Genomic DNA, 22,298 nt, shown 5'->3' on the forward strand with positions numbered 1-22,298 from the left:
ACCTCTTCTCTCTATTCAACACTAATCAGGAGCTCTTCTCTCTATTCAACACTAATCAGGACCTCTTCTCTCTATTCAACTCTAATCAGGACCTCTTCTCTCTATTCAATTCTAATCAAGACATCTTCTCTCTATTCAACTCTAATCAGGACCTCTTCTCTCTATTCAACTCGAATCAGGACCTCTTCTTTCTATTCAACTCTAATCAGGACCTCTTCTCTCTATTCAACTCTAATCAGGACCTCCTCTCTATTCAACTCTAATCAGGTCCTCCTCTCTATTCAACTCTAATCAGGACCTCCTCTCTATTCAACTCTAATCAGGACCTCCTCTCTATTCAACTCTAATCAGGACCTCCTCTCTATTCAACTCTGATCAGGACCTCCTCTCTATTCAACTCGAATCAGGACCTCTTCTCTCTATTCAACTCTAATCAGGACCTCTTCTCTCTATTCAACTCTAATCAGGACCTCTTCTCTCTATTCAACTCTAATCAGGACCTCTTCTCTCTATTCAACTCTAATCAGGACCTCTTCTCTCTATTCAACTCTAATCAGGACCTCTTCTCTCTATTCAACTCTAATCAGGACCTCTTCTCTCTATTCAACTCTAATCAGGACCTCTTCTCTCTATTCAACTCTAATCATGACCTCTTCTCTCTATTCAACTCTAATCAGGACCTCTTCTCTCTATTCAACTCTAATCAGGACCTCTTCTCTCTATTCAACTCTAATCAGGACCTCCTCTCTATTCAACTCGAATCAGGACCTCCTCTCTATTCAACTCGAATCAGGACCTCTTCTCTCTATTCAACTCTAATCAGGACCTCCTCCCTATTCAACTCTAATCAGGACCTCCTCTCTACTCAACTCTAATCAGGACCTCTCTATTCAACTCTAATCAGGACCTCTTCTCTCTATTCAACTCTAATCAGGACCTCTTCTCTCTATTCAACTCTAATCAGGACCTCTTCTCTCTATTCAACTCTAATCAGGACCTCTTCTCTCTATTCAACTCTAATCAGGACCTCTTCTCTCTATTCAACTCGAATCAGGACCTCTTCTCTCTATTCAACTCTAATCAGGACCTCTTCTCTCTATTCAACTCTAATCAGGACCTCTTTTCTCTATTCAACTCTAATCAGGACCTCCTCTCTATTCAACTCTAATCAGGACCTCCTCTCTATTCAACTCGAATCAGGACCTCTTCTCTCTATTCAACTCTAATCAGGACCTCTTCTCTCTATTCAACACTAATCAGGACCTCTTCTCTCTATTCAACTCTAATCAGGACCTCTTCTCTCTATTCAATTCTAATCAGGACCTCTTCCCTCTATTCAACTCTAATCAGGACCTCTTCTCTCTATTCAACTCTAATCAGGACCTCTTCTCTCTATTCAACTCTATTCAGGGCCTCTTCTCTCTATTCAACTCTAATCAGGACCTCTTCTCTCTATTCAACTCTAATCAGGACCTCTTCTCTCTATTCAACTCTAATCAGGACCTCTTCTCTCTATTCAACTCGAATCAGGACCTCTTTTCTCTATTCAACTCTAATCAGGACCTCCTCTCTATTCATCTCTGATCAGGACCTCCTCTCTATTCAACTTGAATCAGGACCTCTTCTCTCTATTCAACTCTAATAAGGACCTCTTCTCCCTATTCAACTCTAATCAGGACCTCTTCTCTCTATTCAACTCTAATCAGGACCTCTTTTCTCTATTCAACTCTAATCAGGACCTCCTCTCTATTCATCTCTGATCAGGACCTCCTCTCTATTCAACTCTAATCAGGACCTCCTCTCTATTCAACTCTAATCAGGACCTCCTCTCTATTCAACTCTAATCATGACCTCTTCTCTCTATTCAACTCTAATCAGGACCTCTTCTCTCTATTCAACTCTAATCAGGACCTCTTCTCTCTATTCAACTCTAATCAGGACCTCTTCTCTCTATTCAACTCTAATCAGGACCTCTTCTCTCTATTCAACTCTAATCATGACCTCTTCTCTCTATTCAACTCTAATCAGGACCTCTTCTCTCTATTCAACTCTAATCAGGACCTCTTCTCTCTATTCAACTCTAATCAGGACCTCCTCTCTATTCAACTCTAATCTGGACCTCCTCTCTACTCAACTCTAATCAGGACCTCTCTATTCAACTCTAATCAGGACCTCTCTATTCAACTCTAATCAGGACCTCTTCTCTCTATTCAACTCTAATCAGGACCTCTTCTCTCTATTCAACTCTAATCAGGACCTCTTCTCTCTATTCTACTCTAATCAGGACCTCTTCTCTCTATTCAACTCTAATCAGGACCTCTTCTCTCAATTCAACTCGAATCAGGACCTCTTCTCTCTATTCAACTCTAATCAGGACCTCTTCTCTCTATTCAACTCTAATCAGGACCTCTTTTCTCTATTCAACTCTAATCAGGACCTCCTCTCTATTCAACTCTAATCAGGACCTCCTCTCTATTCAACTCGAATCAGGACCTCTTCTCTCTATTCAACTCTAATCAGGAGCTCTTCTCTCTATTCAACACTAATCAGGACCTCTTCTCTCTATTCAACTCTAATCAGGACCTCTTCTCTCTATTCAATTCTAATCAAGACATCTTCTCTCTATTCAACTCCAATCAGGACCTCTTCTCTCTATTCAACTCTAATCAGGACCTCTTCTCTCTATTCAACTCTATTCAGGGCCTCTTCTCACTATTCAACTCTAATCAGGACCTCTTCTCTCTATTCAACTCTAATCAGGACCTCTTCTCTCTATTCAACTCTAATCAGGACCTCTTCTCTCTATTCAACTCGAATCAGGACCTCTTTTCTCTATTCAACTCTAATCAGGACCTCCTCTCTATTCAACTCTGATCAGGACCTCCTCTCTATTCAACTCGAATCAGGACCTCTTCTCTCTATTCAACTCTAATCAGGACCTCTTCTCTCTATTCAACTCTAATCAGGACCTCTTCTCTCTATTCAACTCTAATCAGGACCTCTTCTCTCTATTCAACTCTAATCAGGACCTCTTCTCTCTATTCAACTCTAATCAGGACCTCTTCTCTCTATTCAACTCTAATCAGGACCTCTTCTCTCTATTCAACTCTAATCAGGACCTCTTCTCTCTATTCAACTCGAATCAGGACCTCTTTTCTCTATTCAACTCTAATCAGGACCTCCTCTCTATTCAACTCTGATCAGGACCTCCTCTCTATTCAACTCGAATCAGGACCTCTTCTCTCTATTCAACTCTAATCAGGACCTCTTCTCTCTATTCAAATCTGATCAGGACCTCCTCTCTATTCAACTCGAATCAGGACCTCTTCTCTCTATTCAACTCTAATCAGGACCTCTTCTCTCTATTCAACTCTAATCAGGACCTCTTCTCTCTATTCAACTCTAATCAGGACCTCTTCTCTCTATTCAACTCTAATCAGGACCTCTTCTCTCTATTCAGCTCTAATCAGGACCTCTTCTCTCTATTCAACTCTAATCAGGACCTCTTCTCTCTATTCAACTCGAATCAGGACCTCTTTTCTCTATTCAACTCTAATCAGGACCTCCTCTCTATTCAACTCTGATCAGGACCTCCTCTCTATTCAACTCGAATCAGGACCTCTTCTCTCTATTCAACTCTAATCAGGACCTCTTCTCTCTATTCAACTCTAATCAGGACCTCTTCTCTCTATTCAACTCTAATCAGGACCTCTTCTCTCTATTCAACTCTAATCAGGACCTCTTCTCTCTATTCAACTCTAATCAGGACCTCCTCTCTATTCAACTCTAATCAGGACCTCCTCGCTATTCAACTCTAATCAGGACCTCCTCTCTATTCAACTCTAATCAGGACCTCCTCTCTATTAAACTTGAATAAGGACCTCCTCTCTATTCAACTCTAATCAGGACCTCTTCTCTCTATTCAACTCTAATCAGGACCTCCTCTCTATTCAACTCTAATCAGGACCTCCTCTCTATTCAACTCTAATCAGGACCTCTCTATTCAACTCAAATCGAGACCTCCTCTCTATTTAATCAGGACCTCTTCTCTCTATTCAACTCTAATCAGGACCTCTTCTCTCTATTCAACTCTAATCAGGACCTCTTCTCTCTATTCCACTCTAATCAGGACATCTTCTCTCTATTCAACTCTAATCAGGACCTCTTCTCTCTATTCAACTCTAATCAGGACCTCTTCTCTCTATTCAACTCGAATCAGGACCTCCTCTCTATTAAACTTGAATAAGGACCTCCTCTCTATTCAACTCTAATCAGGACCTCCTCTCTATTCAACTCTAATCGCGACCTCCTCTCTATTCAACTCTAATCAGGACCTCCTCGCTCTTCAACTCTAATCAGGACCTCCTCTCTATTCAATTCTAATCAGGACCTCCTCTCTATTCAACTCTAATCAGGACCTCCTCTCTATTCAACTCGAATCAGGACCTCCTCTCTATTCAACTCGAATCAGGACCTCCTCTCTATTCAACTCTAATCAGGACCTCTTCTCTCTATTCAACTCTAATCAGGACCTCTTCTCTCTATTCAACTCTAATCAGGACCTCCTCTCTATTCAACTCTAATCAGGTCCTCCTCTCTATTCAACTCTAATCAGGACCTCCTCTCTATTCAACTCTAATCAGGACCTCCTCTCTATTCAACTCTAATCAGGACCTCCTCTCTATTCAACTCTAATCAGGACCTCCTCTCTATTCAACTCTAATCAGGACCTCTTCTCTCTATTCAACTCTAATCAAGACCTCCTCTCTATTCAACTCTAATCAGGACCTCTTCTCTCTATTCAACTCTAATCAGGACCTCTTCTCTCTATTCAACTCTATTCAGGGCCTCTTCTCACTATTCAACTCTAATCAGGACCTCTTCTCTCTATTCAACTCTAATCAGGACCTCTTCTCTCTATTCAACTCTAATCAGGACCTCTTCTCTCTATTCAACTCGAATCAGGACCTCTTTTCTCTATTCAACTCTAATCAGGACCTCCTCTCTATTCAACTCGAATCAGGACCTCGTCTCTCTATTCAACTCTAATCAGGACCTCTTCTCTCTATTCAACTCTAATCAGGACCTCTTCTCTCTATTCAACTCTAATCAGGACCTCTTCTCTCTATTCAACTCTAATCAGGACCTCTTCTCTCTATTCAACTCTAATCAGGACCTCTTCTCTCTATTCAACTCTAATCAGGACCTCTTCTCTCTATTCAACTCTAATCAGGACCTCTTCTCTCTATTCAACTCGAATCAGGACCTCTTTTCTCTATTCAACTCTAATCAGGACCTCCTCTCTATTCAACTCTAATCAGGACCTCTTCTCTCTATTCAACTCGAATCAGGACCTCTTTTCTCTATTCAACTCTAATCAGGACCTCCTCTCTATTCAACTCTGATCAGGACCTCCTCTCTATTCAACTCGAATCAGGACCTCTTCTCTCTATTCAACTCTAATCAGGACCTCTTCTCTCTATTCAACTCTAATCAGGACCTCTTCTCTCTATTCAACTCTAATCAGGACCTCTTCTCTCTATTCAACTCTAATCAGGACCTCTTCTCTCTATTCAACTCTAATCAGGACCTCTTCTCTCTATTCAACTCTAATCAGGACCTCTTCTCTCTATTCAACTCTAATCAGGACCTCTTCTCTCTTTTCAACTCTAATCATGACCTCTTCTCTCTATTCAACTCTAATCAGGACCTCTTCTCTCTATTCAACTCTAATCAGGACCTCTTCTCTCTATTCAACTCTAATCAGGACCTCCTCTCTATTCAACTCGAATCAGGACCTCCTCTCTATTCAACTCGAATCAGGACCTCTTCTCTCTATTCAACTCTAATCAGGACCTCCTCCCTATTCAACTCTAATCAGGACCTCCTCTCTACTCAACTCTAATCATGACCTCTCTATTCAACTCTAATCAGGACCTCTCTATTCAACTCTAATCAGGACCTCTTCTCTCTATTCAACTCTAATCAGGACCTCTTCTCTCTATTCAACTCTAATCAGGACCTCTTCTCTCTATTCAACTCTAATCAGGACCTCTTCTCTCTATTCAACTCTAATCAGGACCTCTTCTCTCTATTCAACTCGAATCAGGACCTCTTCTCTCTATTCAACTCGAATCAGGACCTCCTCTCTATTCAACTCTAATCAGGACCTCCTCTCTATTCAACTCTAATCAGGACCTCCTCTATATTCAACTCTAATCAGGACCTCTTCTTTCTATTCAACTCTAATCAGGACCTCTTCTCTCTATTCAACTCTAATCAGGACCTCTTCTCTCTATTCAACTCTAATCAGGACCTCTTCTCTCTATTCAACTCTAATCAGGACCTCTTCTCTCTATTCAACTCTAATCAGGACCTCTTCTCTCTATTCAACTCTAATCATGACCTCTTCTCTCTATTCAACTCTAATCAGGACCTCTTCTCTCTATTCAACTCTAATCAGGACCTCTTCTCTCTATTCAACTCTAATCAGGACCTCTTCTCTCTATTCAACTCTAATCAGGACCTCTTCTCTCTATTCAACTCTAATCAGGACCTCTTCTCTCTATTCAACTCTAATCAGGACCTCTTCTCTCTATTCAACTCTAATCAGGACCTCTTCTCTCTATTCAACTCTAATCAGGACCTCTTCTCTCTATTCAACTCTAATCAGGACCTCTTCTCTCTATTCAACTCTAATCAGGACCTCTTCTCTCTATTCAACTCTAATCAGGACCTCTTCTCTCTATTCAACTCTAATCATGACCTCTTCTCTCTATTCAACTCTAATCAGGACCTCTTCTCTCTATTCAACTCTAATCAGGACCTCTTCTCTCTATTCAGCTCTAATCAGGACCTCCTCTCTATTCAACTCTAATCAGGACCTCCTCTCTATTCAACTCGAATCAGGACCTCTTCTCTCTATTCAACTCTAATCAGGACCTCCTCCCTATTCAACTCTAATCAGGACCTCCTCTCTACTCAACTCTAATCAGGACCTCTCTATTCAACTCTAATCAGGACCTCTCTATTCAACTCTAATCAGGACCTCTTCTCTCTATTCAACTCTAATCAGGACCTCTTCTCTCTATTCAACTCTAATCAGGACCTCTTCTCTCTATTCAACTCTAATCAGGACCTCTTCTCTCTATTCAACTCTAATCAGGACCTCTTCTCTCTATTCAACTCTATTCAGGGCCTCTTCTCTCTATTCAACTCTAATCAGGACCTCTTCTCTCTATTCAACTCTAATCAGGACCTCTTCTCTCTATTCAACTCTAATCAGGACCTCTTCTCTCTATTCAACTCGAATCAGGACCTCTTTTCTCTATTCAACTCTAATCAGGACCTCCTCTCTATTCATCTCTGATCAGGACCTCCTCTCTATTCAACTCGAATCAGGACCTCTTCTCTCTATTCAACTCTAATAAGGACCTCTTCTCTCTATTCAACTCTAATCAGGACCTCTTCTCTCTATTCAACTCTAATCAGGACCTCTTCTCTCTATTCAACTCTAATCAGGACCTCTTCTCTCTTTTTTTTTAAATTTTTTTATTTTTCACACCATAAATCACAATAGCCATGATATACACTTTTTCTTTTTCATCTTTTTTGAAATCCAAACATTCTAAACTGTTCTCCAGACTATGACTCATGCTCTGGGCCTCCTTCCACTCCACAGCACCCCCCAGTGGTGGTTTATCATCCAAGTCCAGAAATTTCTAGATCATTTTCTGCACATGCTCAGTCTATCTCCCACTCTTTCAGCAGTCCACCTTCACCTTGGCTCTCTAAGGCAAACTGTCACTTTTTAAAATAAAACCATACAACACATAGGCCAATACACAACACAGAACTCTGTAACATGCCTCAAAATAATCTTGTATAGTAGTTATTCCTTTCAATTTCCAATTTTTCAAATAAAGATTACTTAAAGAAAACTGAATTAATTTATTCAAATGCAACGGTGCTTTAACTGAAATTTTCTCTTTAGAACGTATAAGTTGATCTCACTTGTACCAAATGTCCAATATATGCCTTAATACTGGTAATTTATATTTTTGTAACAATAAAGGATTCCATTTATAAATAAATTGACTCATTTCTTTTTCAAAAATTTGATCCAATTCAACTTTGGCCCACACAGGTGGTTGTTGAACATCAAATTTCAATTGTGCCGCTTCATAATAATTTTGAAAATGTGGTAATTGAAGTCCTCCCCATTCATATCGCCATGTTAATTTATTCATAGAAACCTTAGATAATTTACCCTTCCACAAAAATAATCAAATTACTTTATAATTCTTTAAAAAATTTATTTGGTATCATACATGGAATAGATTGAAAAAGATATTGTATACGGGGATAAATATTCATTTTAATACAATTTACTCTCCCAATTAAAGTTAATGGCAAGTCTTTCCATTTTTTTAAGTCAATTTTAATCTTGTTTAACAATGATATATAATTCAAAATATATAGCTCCTGATATTCTCTATTAACTACAACTCCTAAATACTTAATTTTATTAGACCATTTAAATTCAATAATCTGTTTACAATCTGTATAATCCTCATCTGATATAGCTAATTGTTCACTTATCTCCCAATTAACTTTATATCCTGAAAATATACCATCTTTTTTTTTTTTTTTTAAATTTTTTTATTTTTCACACCATAAATCACAATAGCCATGATGTACACTTTTTCTTTTCCACACATTTACAGTGACTTTTTCTCCCTCCCCCCTCCCTCCTCCCAAGCCACCCCCCCACCCCCCCCCCCCTCTCATCCATTTTAGGTATACAATCTAGGTTGCATTAATTCAGTTAGTCAATGTTGTCATTCAACAAAAATACACCAGAAATTCTACTGAGTCCATTCTTTTCTTTTCTTCTCCTTCCATCAACTTAGGTAATGTTTGTTCCCGGTAGGTTTTCGCTATTGTATTTAATGTAAGGCTCCCATACTTGTTCGAATATTTCAATATTATTTCTTAAACTATATGTTATTTTTTCTAATGGAATACATTTATTCATTTCTATATACCATTGTTGTATTTTCAAATTATCTTCCATTTTCCAGGTTGACATAATACATTTTTTTGCTACGGCTAGGGCTATCTTGACAAATCTTTTTTGTGCATCTTCCAAGTCAATTCCAAATTCTTTATTTTTTATGTTACTTAGGAGAAAGATCTCTGGATTCTTTGGTATATTGTTTTCTGTTATTTTATTTAATATCTGATTGAGATCATCCCAAAATTTTTCTACTCTCTCACATGTCCAGATTGCATGAATTGTTGTTCCCCTTTCTTTTTTACATCGAAAACATCTATCAGATACTGTTGGGTCCCATTTATTTAACTTTTGCGGTGTAATGTATAGTCTGTGTAACCAATTATATTGTATCATACGCAGCCTCGTATTTATTGTATTTCTCATCGTTCCAGAGCATAACTTCTCCCATGTTTCCTTTTTTATCTTTATATTTAAATCTTGTTCCCATTTTTGTTTAGTTTTACCATTTGTTTCCTCGTTCTCCTTTTCTTGCAGTTTAATATACATATTTTTTATAAATCTTTTGATTAACATTGTATCTGTAATCACATATTCAAGGTTACTTCCCTCTGGTAAACTCAAGTTGCTTCCTAATTTATCTTTCAAGTAGGATCTCAGTTGGTAATATGCCAGCGCTGTATCTCCAGTTATATTGTACTTATCTCTCATTTGTTCAAAGGATAAGAATCTACTTCCTGAAAAACAATTTTCTATTCTTTTAATCCCTTTTTTTTCCCATTTTCTAAAGGCAAGGTTGTCTATTGTAAAAGGGAGTAGCATATTTTGCGTCAATATTAGTTTTGGTATTTGGTAATTTATTTTATTTCTTTCTACATGAATCTTCTTCCATATATTGAGGAGATGGTGTAATACTGGAGAAGTTCTATGTTGTACCAATTTTTCGTCCCATTTATATAATATGTGTTCAGGTATCTTTTCCCCTATTTTATCTAATTCTAGTCTCGTCCAGTCTGGTTTTTCCCTTGTTTGATAAAAATCTGATAGGTACCTTAATTGTGCGGCTCTATAATAATTTTTGAAGTTTGGCAATTGTAAGCCTCCTTGTTTATACCATTCTGTTAATTTATCTAGTGCTATCCTCGGTTTCCCCCCTCTCCATAAAAATCTCCTTATTATTTTCTTTAACTCTTTGAAGAATTTTTCTGTCAGTTGTATTGGCAATGCCTGAAATAAGTATAGTATCCTTGGAAAAATGTTCATTTTAATACAGTTTATCCTTCCTATCAGTGTTAGTGGTAGCTCTTTCCAATGCTCTAAATCGTCCTGTAATTTTTTCATTAGTGGATTGTAATTGAGTTTATATAATTGGCCTAGATTTTTGTTTATTTGCACACCTAGGTATCTTATTGCCTGCGTTTGCCATCTGAATGGGGATTCCTCCTTAAATTTTGAGAAATCCGCGTTATTCATAGGCATTGCTTCACTTTTATTTACGTTTATCTTGTATCCCGACACTTCTCCATATTCCTTCAATTTCTTATATAGTTCTTTTATTGATAGTTCTGGTTCTGTTAAGTACACTATCACATCATCCGCAAACAGACTGATTTTATATTCCCTGTCTTTTATTTTTATTCCTTTTATATTATTATCTCTTCTTATCGATTCTGCTAGTGGTTCTATAGCTAGCGCAAACAATAATGGTGATAGTGGGCATCCCTGCTGCGTTGACCTGCTTAAGTTAAATTGCTTTGATACATGTCCATTTACTGTCACTTTCGCTAACGGTCCCTCATATAATGCTTTAATCCAATTAATAAACTTCTCCGGTAAACTGAATTTTTGCAATACTTTGAACAAGTAATTCCATTCTACTCTGTCGAAGGCCTTCTCTGCTTCTAAAGCAACTGCTACTGCCGGTGCTTTATTTCCTTCTACTGCATGAATTAAGTTAATAAATTTACAAATATTGTCTGTTGTGCGTCTTTTTTTGATAAATCCAGTTTGGTCTAAATTTACCATTTTCGGTACCTGTTCTGCTAATCTGTTCGCTAATAGTTTAGCTATTATCTTATAATCTGTGTTTAGCAGAGATATTGGTCTATATGACGCTGGTGAGAGTGGATCTTTCCCTTGTTTTAGTATCACTGTAATTATTGCTGTTTTACATGAATCTGGTAAGTTTTGTGTCTCATCAATCTGGTTGATTACATCCAGGAGGGGCGGTATTATAGGTCTTTAAATGTTTTGTAGAATTCTATTGGGAGTCCATCCTCTCCTGGTGTCTTATTATTTGGTAAATTTTTTATTATATCTTGTATTTCTACTGTTCCAAATGGTTCTGTTAATTTATTTTGTTCCTCTATTTGTAGTTTTGGTAGTTCAATTTTAGTCAAAAATTCATCTATTTTCCCTTCTTTCCCTTCGTTTTCGGTTCGGTATAATTGTTCATAGAATTCTCTGAAGTTTTCCTTAATTTCTTTTGGATTATATGTAATTTGTTTGTCTTTTTTCCTTGTTGCCAATACCATTTTCTTAGTTTGCTCTGTCTTAAGCTGCCATGCTAAGATTTTGTGTGTTTTTTCACCTAGTTCATAATATTTCTGTTTTGTCTTCATTATATTCTTCTCCACCTTATATGTTTGTAATGTTTCATATTTTATTTTTTTATCCGCCAATTCTCTTCTTTTGGTTGTATCTTCCTTTATTGCTAATTTTTTTTCTATGTTTATTATTTCCCTTTCCAACTGCTCTGTTTCCTGATTATAGTCCTTCTTCATCTTGGTTGCATAACTTATTATTTGCCCTCTAATGAATGCTTTCATTGCGTCCCATAGTATAAACTTATCTTCCACTGATTCCGTATTTACTTCAAAGTACATTTTTAGTTGTTTTTCAATAAATTCTCTAAAATCCTGTCTTTTAAGTAGCATGGGGTTTAATCTCCATCTATACATTCTTGGAGGGATGTCCTCTAGCTCTATTGCCAATAACAGGGGTGAGTGGTCCGATAATAGTCTAGCTTTATATTCCGTTTTCCTAACTCTCCCTTGAATGTGGGCTGATAACAGGAATAGGTCTATCCTTGAGTATGTTTTATGTCTAGTCGAGTAGTATGAGTATTCCTTTTCTTTTGGGTTTTGTTTCCTCCATATGTCCACAAGTTTCATTTCTTGCATTGATTTAATTATAAATTTGGTTACTTTGTTCTTCCTGTTAATTTTTTTCCCCGTTTTATCCATATTTGGATCCAAATTCAGATTGAAATCCCCTCCTATTAGTATGTTCCCTTGCGTATTAGCTACCTTCAAAAAGATATCTTGCATAAACTTTTGATCTTCTTCGTTAGGTGAATATATATTAAGTAGATTCCAAAGCTCTGAATATATCTGACATTTTATCATAACATATCTCCCTGCTGGATCTATTATTTCCTCTTCTATTTTAAATGGCACATTTTTGCTAATTAATATAGCCACTCCTCTTGCTTTTGAATTATACGATGCTGCTGTTACATGTCCTACCCAATCTCTCTTTAATTTCTTGTGCTCCAATTCAGTTAAGTGTGTTTCTTGGACAAATGCTATATCTATTTTTTCCTTTTTCAGTAAATTTAGTAGTTTCTTCCTTTTAATTTGGTTATGTATTCCATTAATATTTAGAGTCATATAGTTCAGCGTAGCCATTTTATATTTTGTTTATCTTCTCTTTCCGTTTTTCCATCATTACCTTTCCTCCTTTTCCATTTCTGTTTTCTTATTTTCAACTCTTTACCAGACAACATTCCTACAACATCCAACATTTTCCTTATTCTCTTATTTCTATCTTCTTTATCCCCAATCTCCCCTTCCCCTCCTGAGTTGCCCTTTATCCCTTGTCGGACAACCACATCTCCCCTCTCCATTTGGATTTGCGAATCCACTCGCAAGCGTCAACTGATTTTGCAGTGACCGCTCTTTTCCCCCACCCAGCCCCCCCCAGAAAAGATTTCGCTTTTTATATGTCACAAAGGTCTCTCTTTTAATTCCCTCCTTATTCTCTCTATTCCATTACCTGCCCTTATTAATTCTTGTCTATACTCTCTATGTTTTCCTCTAATTACAGATACTTTCACATATGCCCATTGTCTCTATTCACTCTTATACCTCTTTACCCGCATACATATCAATCGTGGTCATTTTTACCCTCCTTACCCGTCTTCATCCCTCAGTTTATTTTTGTCTTTACCCACATACATATCAATCGTGATCAATTTTGCTCTCATTACCCGTCTTCATCCCTCAGTCTATTTTTGTAATTGTTCTGCAAATTTTCGTGCTTCTTCTGGATCCGAGAATAGTCTGTTTTGTTGTCCTGGAATAAATATTTTCAATACCGCAGGATGCTTCAGTGTAAATTTATATCCTTTCTTCCATAAAATCGCTTTTGCTGTATTGAACTCTTTTCTCTTCTTTAGGAGTTCAAAGCTTATATCTGGATAAATGAAGATTTTTTGCCCTTTATACTCCAGTGGTTTGTTGCCCTCTCTTACTTTTTCCATTGTCTTCTCCAGTACCTTTTCTCTTGTAGTATATCTTAGGAATTTTACTACAATAGATCTTGGTTTTTGTTGTGGTTGTGGTTTAGGGGCCAATGCTCTATGTGCCCTTTCTATTTCCATTTCTTGCTGTAGTTCTGGACATCCTAGGGCCTTAGGGATCCATTCTTTTATAAACTCCCTCATATTCTTGCCTTCTTCATCTTCCTTAAGGCCCACTATCTTTATGTTATTTCTTCTGTTATAATTTTCCATTATATCTATTTTTTGGGCTAGTAATTCTTGTGTCTCTTTAGTTTTTTTATTAGATTCCTCCAATTTCTTTTTTAAGTCTTCTACCTCCATTTCTGCTGCTATTGCCCGTTCTTCCATCTTGTCCATTTTTTTCCCCATTTCTGTTAAGGTCATATCCATTTTATTTATTTTCTTTTCTGTGTTGTTTATTCTTCTTCTTAAATCATTGAATTCCTGTGTTTGCCATTCTTTAAATGACTCCATGTATCCTCTAACAAGAGCAAGTATATCCTTTACCTTGCCTTTCCCTTTATCTATTTCACTGTATTCTTCCTGTTCTTCTTCCTCTAGGTTGGCCATCTGTTGTTTCTTTGCTGCTCTTTCCTCCTCTTCTTTCTTGTTTCCATTGCTTTCTGTGGTCTCTTCTTGCTGCAGGTGTTCTGCAGCTGTCGTTGCCGGCTGTGGAGATCGACTCCCCAGCTGGTCTCCCCTCCCGTCGGTGTGTTTTTTTTCATGCGCATCGCGCATGCGCGAGGAGTCGCGCATGCGCGGTTGCGCACGCGCGAGGAGTCGCGCATGCGCGGTTGCGCACTTTTACTCGGCTCTGTGAGCCATTGTTGTAGTTCTTTTTCTACCGACCTGAGGTAGTGGGGTCCTCTCTCCACAGCGGGCCTCTTAGGACAGGTAAGGCCTTCACCTTTTTCCTCCGTTGTCTTCTCTTCCTCTCTTCTTTCCGTTGATTTTGATTTTTCTCCTTTTGTCTCCATCTTCTTTCCACCTTTATACTCACTTTTCTTTAACTTGTATTTCTGTGCCTTTGTATTTTCTCTTGTTTTTCCCGACTTTTCTGGAGAGGGCTGGAGTTCATCGTCCGGCCACTACTCCATCACGTGACTCCTCCAGGACCTCTTCTCTCTATTCAACTCTAATCAGGACCTCTTCTCTCTATTCAACTCTAATCAGGACCTCTTCTCTCTATTCAACTCGAATCAGGACCTCTTTTCTCTATTCAACTCTAATCAGGACCTCCTCTCTATTCAACTCTGATCAGGACCTCCTCTCTATTCAACTCGAATCAGGACCTCTTATCTCTATTCAACTCTAATCAGGACCTCTTCTCTCTATTCAACTCTAATCAGGACCTCTTCTCACTATTCAACTCTAATCAGGACCTCTTCTCTCTATTCAACTCTAATCAGGACCTCTTCTCTCTATTCAACTCTATTCACGGCCTCTTCTCCCTATTCAACTCTAATCAGGACCTCTTCTCTCTCTTCAACTCTAATCAGGACCTCTTCTCTCTATTCAACTCTAATCAGGACCTCTTCTCTCTATTCAACTCGAATCAGGACCTCTTTTCTCTATTCAACTCTAATCAGGACCTCCTCTCTATTCAACTCTGATCAGGACCTCCTCTCTATTCAACTCGAATCAGGACCTCTTTTCTCTATTCAACTCTAATCAGGACCTCCTCTCTATTCAACTCTAATCAAGACCTCCTCTCTATTTAATCAGGACCTCTTCTCTCTATTCAACTCTAATCAGGACCTCTTCTCTCTATTCAACTCTAATCAGGACCTCTTCTCTCTATTCAACTCTAATCAGGACCTCTTCTCTCTATTCAACTCTAATCAGGACCTCTTCTCTCTATTCAACTCGAATCAGGACCTCTTCTCTCTATTCAACTCGAATCAGGACCTCCTCTCTATTAAACTTGAATAAGGACCTCCTCTCTATTCAACTCTAATCAGGACCTCCTCTCTATTCAACTCTAATCAGGACCTCCTCTCTATTCAACTCTAATCAGGACCTCCTCGCTATTCAACTCTAATCAGGACCTCCTCTCTATTCAACTCTAATCAGGACCTCCTCTCTATTCAACTCGAATCAGGACCTCCTCTCTATTCAACTCGAATCAGGACCTCCTCTCTATTCAACTCGAATCAGGACCTCCTCTCTATTCAACTCTAATCAGGACCTCTTCTCTCTATTCAACTCTAATCAGGACCTCTTCTCTCTATTCAACTCTAATCAGGACCTCCTCTCTATTCAACTCTAATCAGGTCCTCCTCTCTATTCAACTCTAATCAGGACCTTCTCTCTATTCAACTCTAATCAGTACCTCCTCTCTATTCAACTCTAATCAGGACCTCCTCTCTATTCAACTCTAATCAGGACCTCTTCTCTCTATTCAACTCTAATCAGGACCTCTTCTCTCTATTCAACTCTAATCAGGACCTCTTCTCTCTATTCAACTCTAATCAGGACCTCTTCTCTCTATTCAACTCGAATCAGGACCTCTTCTCTCTATTCAACTCGAATCAGGACCTCCTCTCTATTCAACTCGAATCAGGACCTCTTCTCTCTATTCAACTCGAATCAGGACCTCCTCTCTATTCAACTCTAATCAGGACCTCCTCTCTATTCAACTCTAATCAGGACCTCCTCTATATTCAACTCTAATCAGGACCACATCTCTCTATTCAACTCTAATCAGAACCTCTTCTCTCTATTCAACTCTAATCAGGACCTCTTCTCTCTATTCAACTCTAATCAGGACCTCTTCTCTCTATTCAACTCTAATCAGGACCTCTTCTCTCTATTCAACTCTAATCAGGACCTCTTCTCTCTATTCAACTCTAATCAGGACCTCTTCTCTCTATTCAACTCTAATCATGACCTCTTCTCTCTATTCAACTCTAATCAGGACCTCTTCTCTCTATTCAACTCTAATCAGGACCTCTTCTCCCTATTCAACTCTAATCAGGACCTCTTCTCTCTATTCAACTCGAATCAGGACCTCCTCTCTATTCAACTCGAATCAGGACCTCCTCTCTATTCAACTCGAATCAGGACCTCCTCTCTATTCAACTCTAATCAGGACCTCCTCTCTACTCAACTCTAATCAGGACCTCTCTATTCAACTCTAATCAGGACCTCTCTATTCAACTCTAATCAGGACCTCTTCTCTCTATTCAACTCTAATCAGGACCTCTTCTCTCTATTCAACTCTAATCAGGACCTCCTCTCTATTCAACTCTAATCAGGACCTCCTCTCTACTCAACTCTAATCAGGACCTCTCTATTCAACTCTAATCAGGACCTCTCTATTCAACTCTAATCAGGACCTCTTCTCTCTATTCAACTCTAATCAGGACCTCTTCTCTCTATTCAACTCTAATCAGGACCTCTTCTCTCTATTCAACTCTAATCAGGACCTCCTCTCTATTCAACTCTAATCAGGACCTCTTCTCTCAATTCAACTCGAATCAGGACCTCTTCTCTCTATTCAACTCTAATCAGGACCTCTTTTCTCTATTCAACTCTAATCAGGACCTCTTTTCTCTATTCAACTCTAATCAGGACCTCCTCTCTATTCAACTCTAATCAGGACCTCTTCTCTCTATTCAACTCTAATCAGGACCTCTTCTCTCTATTCAACTCGAATCAGGACCTCTTTTCTCTATTCAACTCTAATCAGGACCTCTTCTCTCTATTCAACTCTAATCAGGACCTCTTATCTCTATTCAACTCTAATCAGGACCTCTTCTCTCTATTCAACTCTAATCAGGACCTCTTCTCTCTATTCAACTCTAATCAGGACCTCTTCTCTCTATTCAACTCTAATCAGGACCTCTTCTCTCTATTCAACTCTATTCAGGGCCTCTTCTCTCTATTCAACTCTAATCAGGACCTCTTCTGTCTATTCAACTCTAATCAGGACCTCTTCTCTCTATTCAACTCTAATCAGGACCTCTTCTCTCTATTCAACTCGAATCAGGACCTCTTTTCTCTATTCAACTCTAATCAGGACCTCCTCTCTATTCAACTCTGATCAGGACCTCCTCTCTATTCAACTCGAATCAGGACCTCTTCTCTCTATTCAACTCTAATCAGGACGTCTTCTCTCTATTCAACTCTAATCAGGACCACTTCTCTCTATTCAACTCTAATCAGGACCTCTTCTCTCTATTCAACTCTAATCAGGACCTCTTCTCTCTATTCAACTCTAATCAGGACCTCTTCTCTCTATTCAACTCTAATCAGGACCTCTTCTCTCTATTCATTGAACATGGAACAATTTGGAACAGGTCTTTAGGCCCAACTTGTCTGTGCCAACTATGATGTCAATTTAAACTAATCCCTCTGCTTGGTCCTATCCCTCCATTCCCTGTCTGCTTGTGTGTCTGTCTAAATGGCTTGTAAACTTTGCTCCTGTATCTGCTTCCACATCCTCTGGCAGTTACGAGCACTTAAAGCTTACCATGTTAAGAAAAACCTGAGACCCATCTAAAGCTGTCATGACCTTGTGTATGTGTTAAATATTCTTTCAAGCTTGTATTTTCCAAGGAGAACAGCAAGAACTTTTCCCTTTAACTGCGCTGAAGTCCCTCTGCATCTGGTCTCAGGTCTCTGTATTCTTGGACAAGGCTGACAACCAGAATGCAATTCTGCATGTGTGGTTTAAGAAAGCCTTTGTAGGCTGACTACACCTTCCATTTTCAGACCCTGCAAATCTCAGGGTCTTTACCAGCCAATTTCTCAGAATGCTTCTATCAAAGATCCATGTGGATGCATTTCCTGTAGTTCCCTACATTAGAGGCCATGCCAGCCATCAAATTTCTGCCAGCTCTCAGAGTAATCCCAATCCAAATCTCTTCCTTTACTTGTTTCCGTTGTCATCTAATCTCATCATGCCCCCTGATTTTCCGGTCACCCACTTGGGGGAAAATTTATCGTATTAACCAAACAACGTACCTTTGTGTTGTGGGAGTCTGCAGGAGACCCACATCGTGACAGGGAGGTCAATATGATCAGCACACTGTTGGAGGTGGTGGAAGAAGTTGAACACATCTCTGAAGCAGTGAGAAAGCAACATCTTGTGCTCCACTATACACCCCCAACTCAGAGATTCTCCACAACCTTCCTGCACAAGGGCAGCACCGTTAGTAGAGCGGTGAGCAAAACGCTGTTACAGCTTCAGCAATTGGGTCTGGAGTTCGTATCCCGTACTGTCTGTAAGGAGTTTGTACATTCTCCCCATGTCTGCGTGCGTTTCCTCCAGGTACTGCAGTTTGCTCCCACCCTTCAAAATGTTCGGGGGCTGTAGGTCAATTGGGTGTAATGGAGCAGTACGAACTTGTAGGCCAAAAGGACTTGTTGCCATATTATACACCTAAATTTTAAAAAAATTAAATTTAAACTTAGTCACTAGCATCTAACTACCACCCCACAAGAAAGTCAGAACATCAAAGCAGCAAGCTTATAATTTGGAATTTATCGAGCATTAAATAAGGGGGAATAAATCTGTTACAAAACTCATGTCACTTATTTTATTGAATATTACTGAAGAGAATTGAAAGGCGTAGAGAACGACCTCTACTTACGCATTCCATACTCATTCACATTTATGATCCGAAATTCAAACAACATGCACAGGTGAGAGGGAGAAGTGCTTTATTCTCAACACTGATGGAGACTGATTCCACTAATGGACAATTAAATTCATCAAAATACTCACATATTCCTTACAAATAATTACTCTTTTAAAAAATGCAGTGAGATAGGCATGATTTCTACAAAGTGCAAGTTAAACTTAAATTAGTCACAGCTGCTGTTGAGATCTATACGCGCATTTATAAAATAAATTAATACAAAGACGCTCAAGGGATAAACTTGTTGAGGAAACAAAAGAGTTGCATTCCCACTAACACGTTGTTTCAACATTCCTTTGAGGCACATGCTAATGAGACTGGAATTTGAATAATCAACTCAAGGTTGATTAACGTGCTTAAGGATCATTTTTGCATCAGCTATAAGTTTTGCCAAGAGAAGAATCACCTGCATTTTTAGTGGAATACTCCTGAGAAATTACACAAGAATCATAATTGTGAGCCGGGGAAACTAAAACGAGAGGACACAGTCTCAAGATTCGGGGGAGTAGATTTAGGACAGAGATGAGGAAAAATAGTTTTTCCCAGAGAGTAGTGAATGTTTGTAATTCTCTAACCAGGGAAGTGGTTGAGGCTGCCTCATTAAAGATATTTAAAATTCGGTTAGATAAATTTTTACATGATAGAGGAATTAGGGGATATGGGGAGAAGGCAGGTAGGTGGAGTTAGGTCATAAATTAGATCATCCATGATCATATTGAATGGCGGAGCAGGCTCGATGGGCCATTTTTGGCCTACTCCTGTTCCTCCTTCCTATGTTCCTATGAGGCCTAGACCTCATAGAGAAGATTTCTTTGCTTGGACCAGCTGCTTTTTCCCTGACTGCCATTTTGGGACATTCAGGTCCACAGTTTTCACTGAAGGCAGAATGCACATTTTATAATCTTTCAATACAATATGCACAAAGTTGGTGTGGGAAAATTTCAACAATAATACGTAGCTAGAAGCTAAGAAAAACAATAATCTCTTATGCAACTTACAGCAAAATATATATATTTTTAAAAATCATTCAGTCTTGAACAGATTATAGACAAACACAATTTAGTTCTGGTGGAATTCATTGGGTCAGGATTATGGGATTTTAGACCAGGGGAGTTAAATTTATAGCTGTGCAGCTGGAGAAGACAGAATGCACTGCTGAGAGCATTTTCTGGCATAAAATTGATCTTTTGCTGAGCATTCCAGAGTACAGTAAAACCCCTGGTATCCGGCACCTATGGGGATTAGTAGATGCCAGTTAAGTGTATTTTCCGGTTGCTTGAGATTATGCGTTGCGGAGGGCACACCAATTTTAAATGTCTGTATTTTTTAACCTATGTATTTTCCTTGATTTAGTTTTGGCGGTTGCTTGAATTCTAGATAACAGGGATTTTACTGTACATTGATAGCATCTGAAACAATAGAGCACCTTATAGGTATTCACTCACTCCTCTTAGGAGAAGGGGGTTTTGACTGCCTCATCAGATAAAAGTGAGGACAAGAGAGTGGTATTAGAAGTTAGTATTTCTACAGCCAACCACAGTAGTCAATGCAATTTCACCATTATGACCAATGAAAAGGATATAAATAATGAACAGCTACCACAAGTTTGCAAATTGGAAAACAAGAAATTCGCTAGAGAGAAGACAGACCAAGAAAGACAGAAAGAGATAATGGGCTTTGGGAAAAGGCAGAAACAATAAATTAAATGGTTTTATTTGAAGGACCAGCAAGATGAAAAAAATTGGGGCTTCTTTTTTGCAAGATGTTATAATTTCCATAAATGTGCACATAGAGTTAACTCGATCTACATATTACACTTAGACTCAGTTATAATTTTAGTGACATCTCAAGAATATTCCTTCAGCTGCTTACAGTAGCAAGGACAAGGCATTTGCAATTTTCAATTTTTCATCCAGAGTGCAGTGCAAAGAAACAAATAAAATCAGTGCTTTCCTGAGTCGACTTAATATAAGCAACTTGTTTCATCCTCAGACACCTTCAGTGCGAGGGTCTTTCACAGACCAAATCTACATCAGACACCACCCAGTAAACACAACCATCTCTCAGTACAGGCAAACCAGAAACCCCCAGATCAAACTACTTTACAAAACAGGGATTGGTTTGTGATTGTTCCTAGACACATAGTGTTAATACCACTGCAACATTCCTATTCAGAAAATATCTCACATCCTGGAATGCTTAAAATTCATCTTTGTTTCAGTTCTTCAAACATCTGCTTTAACCATTATTGGACCGGATGGATTTCAACCTCATTCTTCTCTTCCCCACACGACACATTCAGATGAATGACACTCTGCCGCACAGCAATTTCTGGGCCCCCTCCGTAGATGGAGTGCAGGAAGTTCCATATCTCCTCTGAAATTTGGCCAGAATCTGCTCCTGGATTAGGAAATTACAGAATTCAATAATGAATACCAAAAAACAGGCTCATGGGATCCTTGATCTTGCAGAATTCTAACAGGTAATATCACAATCTCCTATGAAAAAGTTCTGAATGTTTTTAGATTTGCTAACGAGCATTTTTTTTTTGATAACTTTGCATTTAACCAAGTTCTTTGACTGTTCAAACGTACCAAAATGCTGGAGGAACTCCGCCAGTCTTTTCAGCGTCTACAGAAGACAAAGATATATTGCTGATGTTTTGGGCCTGATCCCTTCAAGGAATAAGCCAGAAGTGTCACTTCCCTGGCACAGCCTCCAACCTTATTGTTTCCCAACCCCGTACTGCCCTTATCTACCTCCTACCCAAGATTCACAAACCCAATTGTCCCGTCAGACCCATCGTGTCTGCATGGCTCCTGCCCCACCAAATCGGTCTCTGCTTAACTCAACTCTGCTTTGTCCTTCCTGTCCAGTCTCTCTCCACTTACAACCTAGACACTTCACACACCCTTGATCATTTCAACAACTTCCAGTTCCCTGAACTCGATCATCTCATGTTTACCATGGATCCCTATATACCTCCATCTACCATAGGAAAGGTCTTAAAGCCTTTGTTTCTTTCTGGGACAATAGAACCAACCAGTTCCCCTCCACCACTACCCACCTCCAG

At 38.9% G+C, this 22,298-nt stretch overlaps 1 protein-coding gene across 2 annotated transcripts in view; it reads right to left on the minus strand.

Annotated features, from left to right (window-relative positions):
- Positions 1-19,230: 19,230 nt before the first annotated feature.
- usp33 (ubiquitin specific peptidase 33) overlaps positions 19,231-22,298 on the minus strand; it is a 126,590-nt gene continuing 123,522 nt past the window's right edge. For both annotated transcript variants that reach the window (XM_069939308.1, XM_069939307.1), the window contains one exon: positions 19,231-21,625. In XM_069939308.1, the coding sequence (XP_069795409.1) occupies positions 21,471-21,625 (155 nt within the window). In that variant the 3' untranslated portion in view covers positions 19,231-21,470. The remainder of the gene's footprint in view (positions 21,626-22,298) is intronic.

Source organism: Narcine bancroftii, chromosome 5 (assembly GCF_036971445.1).
Source record: "Narcine bancroftii isolate sNarBan1 chromosome 5, sNarBan1.hap1, whole genome shotgun sequence".
Classification (NCBI taxonomy): Eukaryota; Metazoa; Chordata; class Chondrichthyes; order Torpediniformes; family Narcinidae; genus Narcine; species Narcine bancroftii.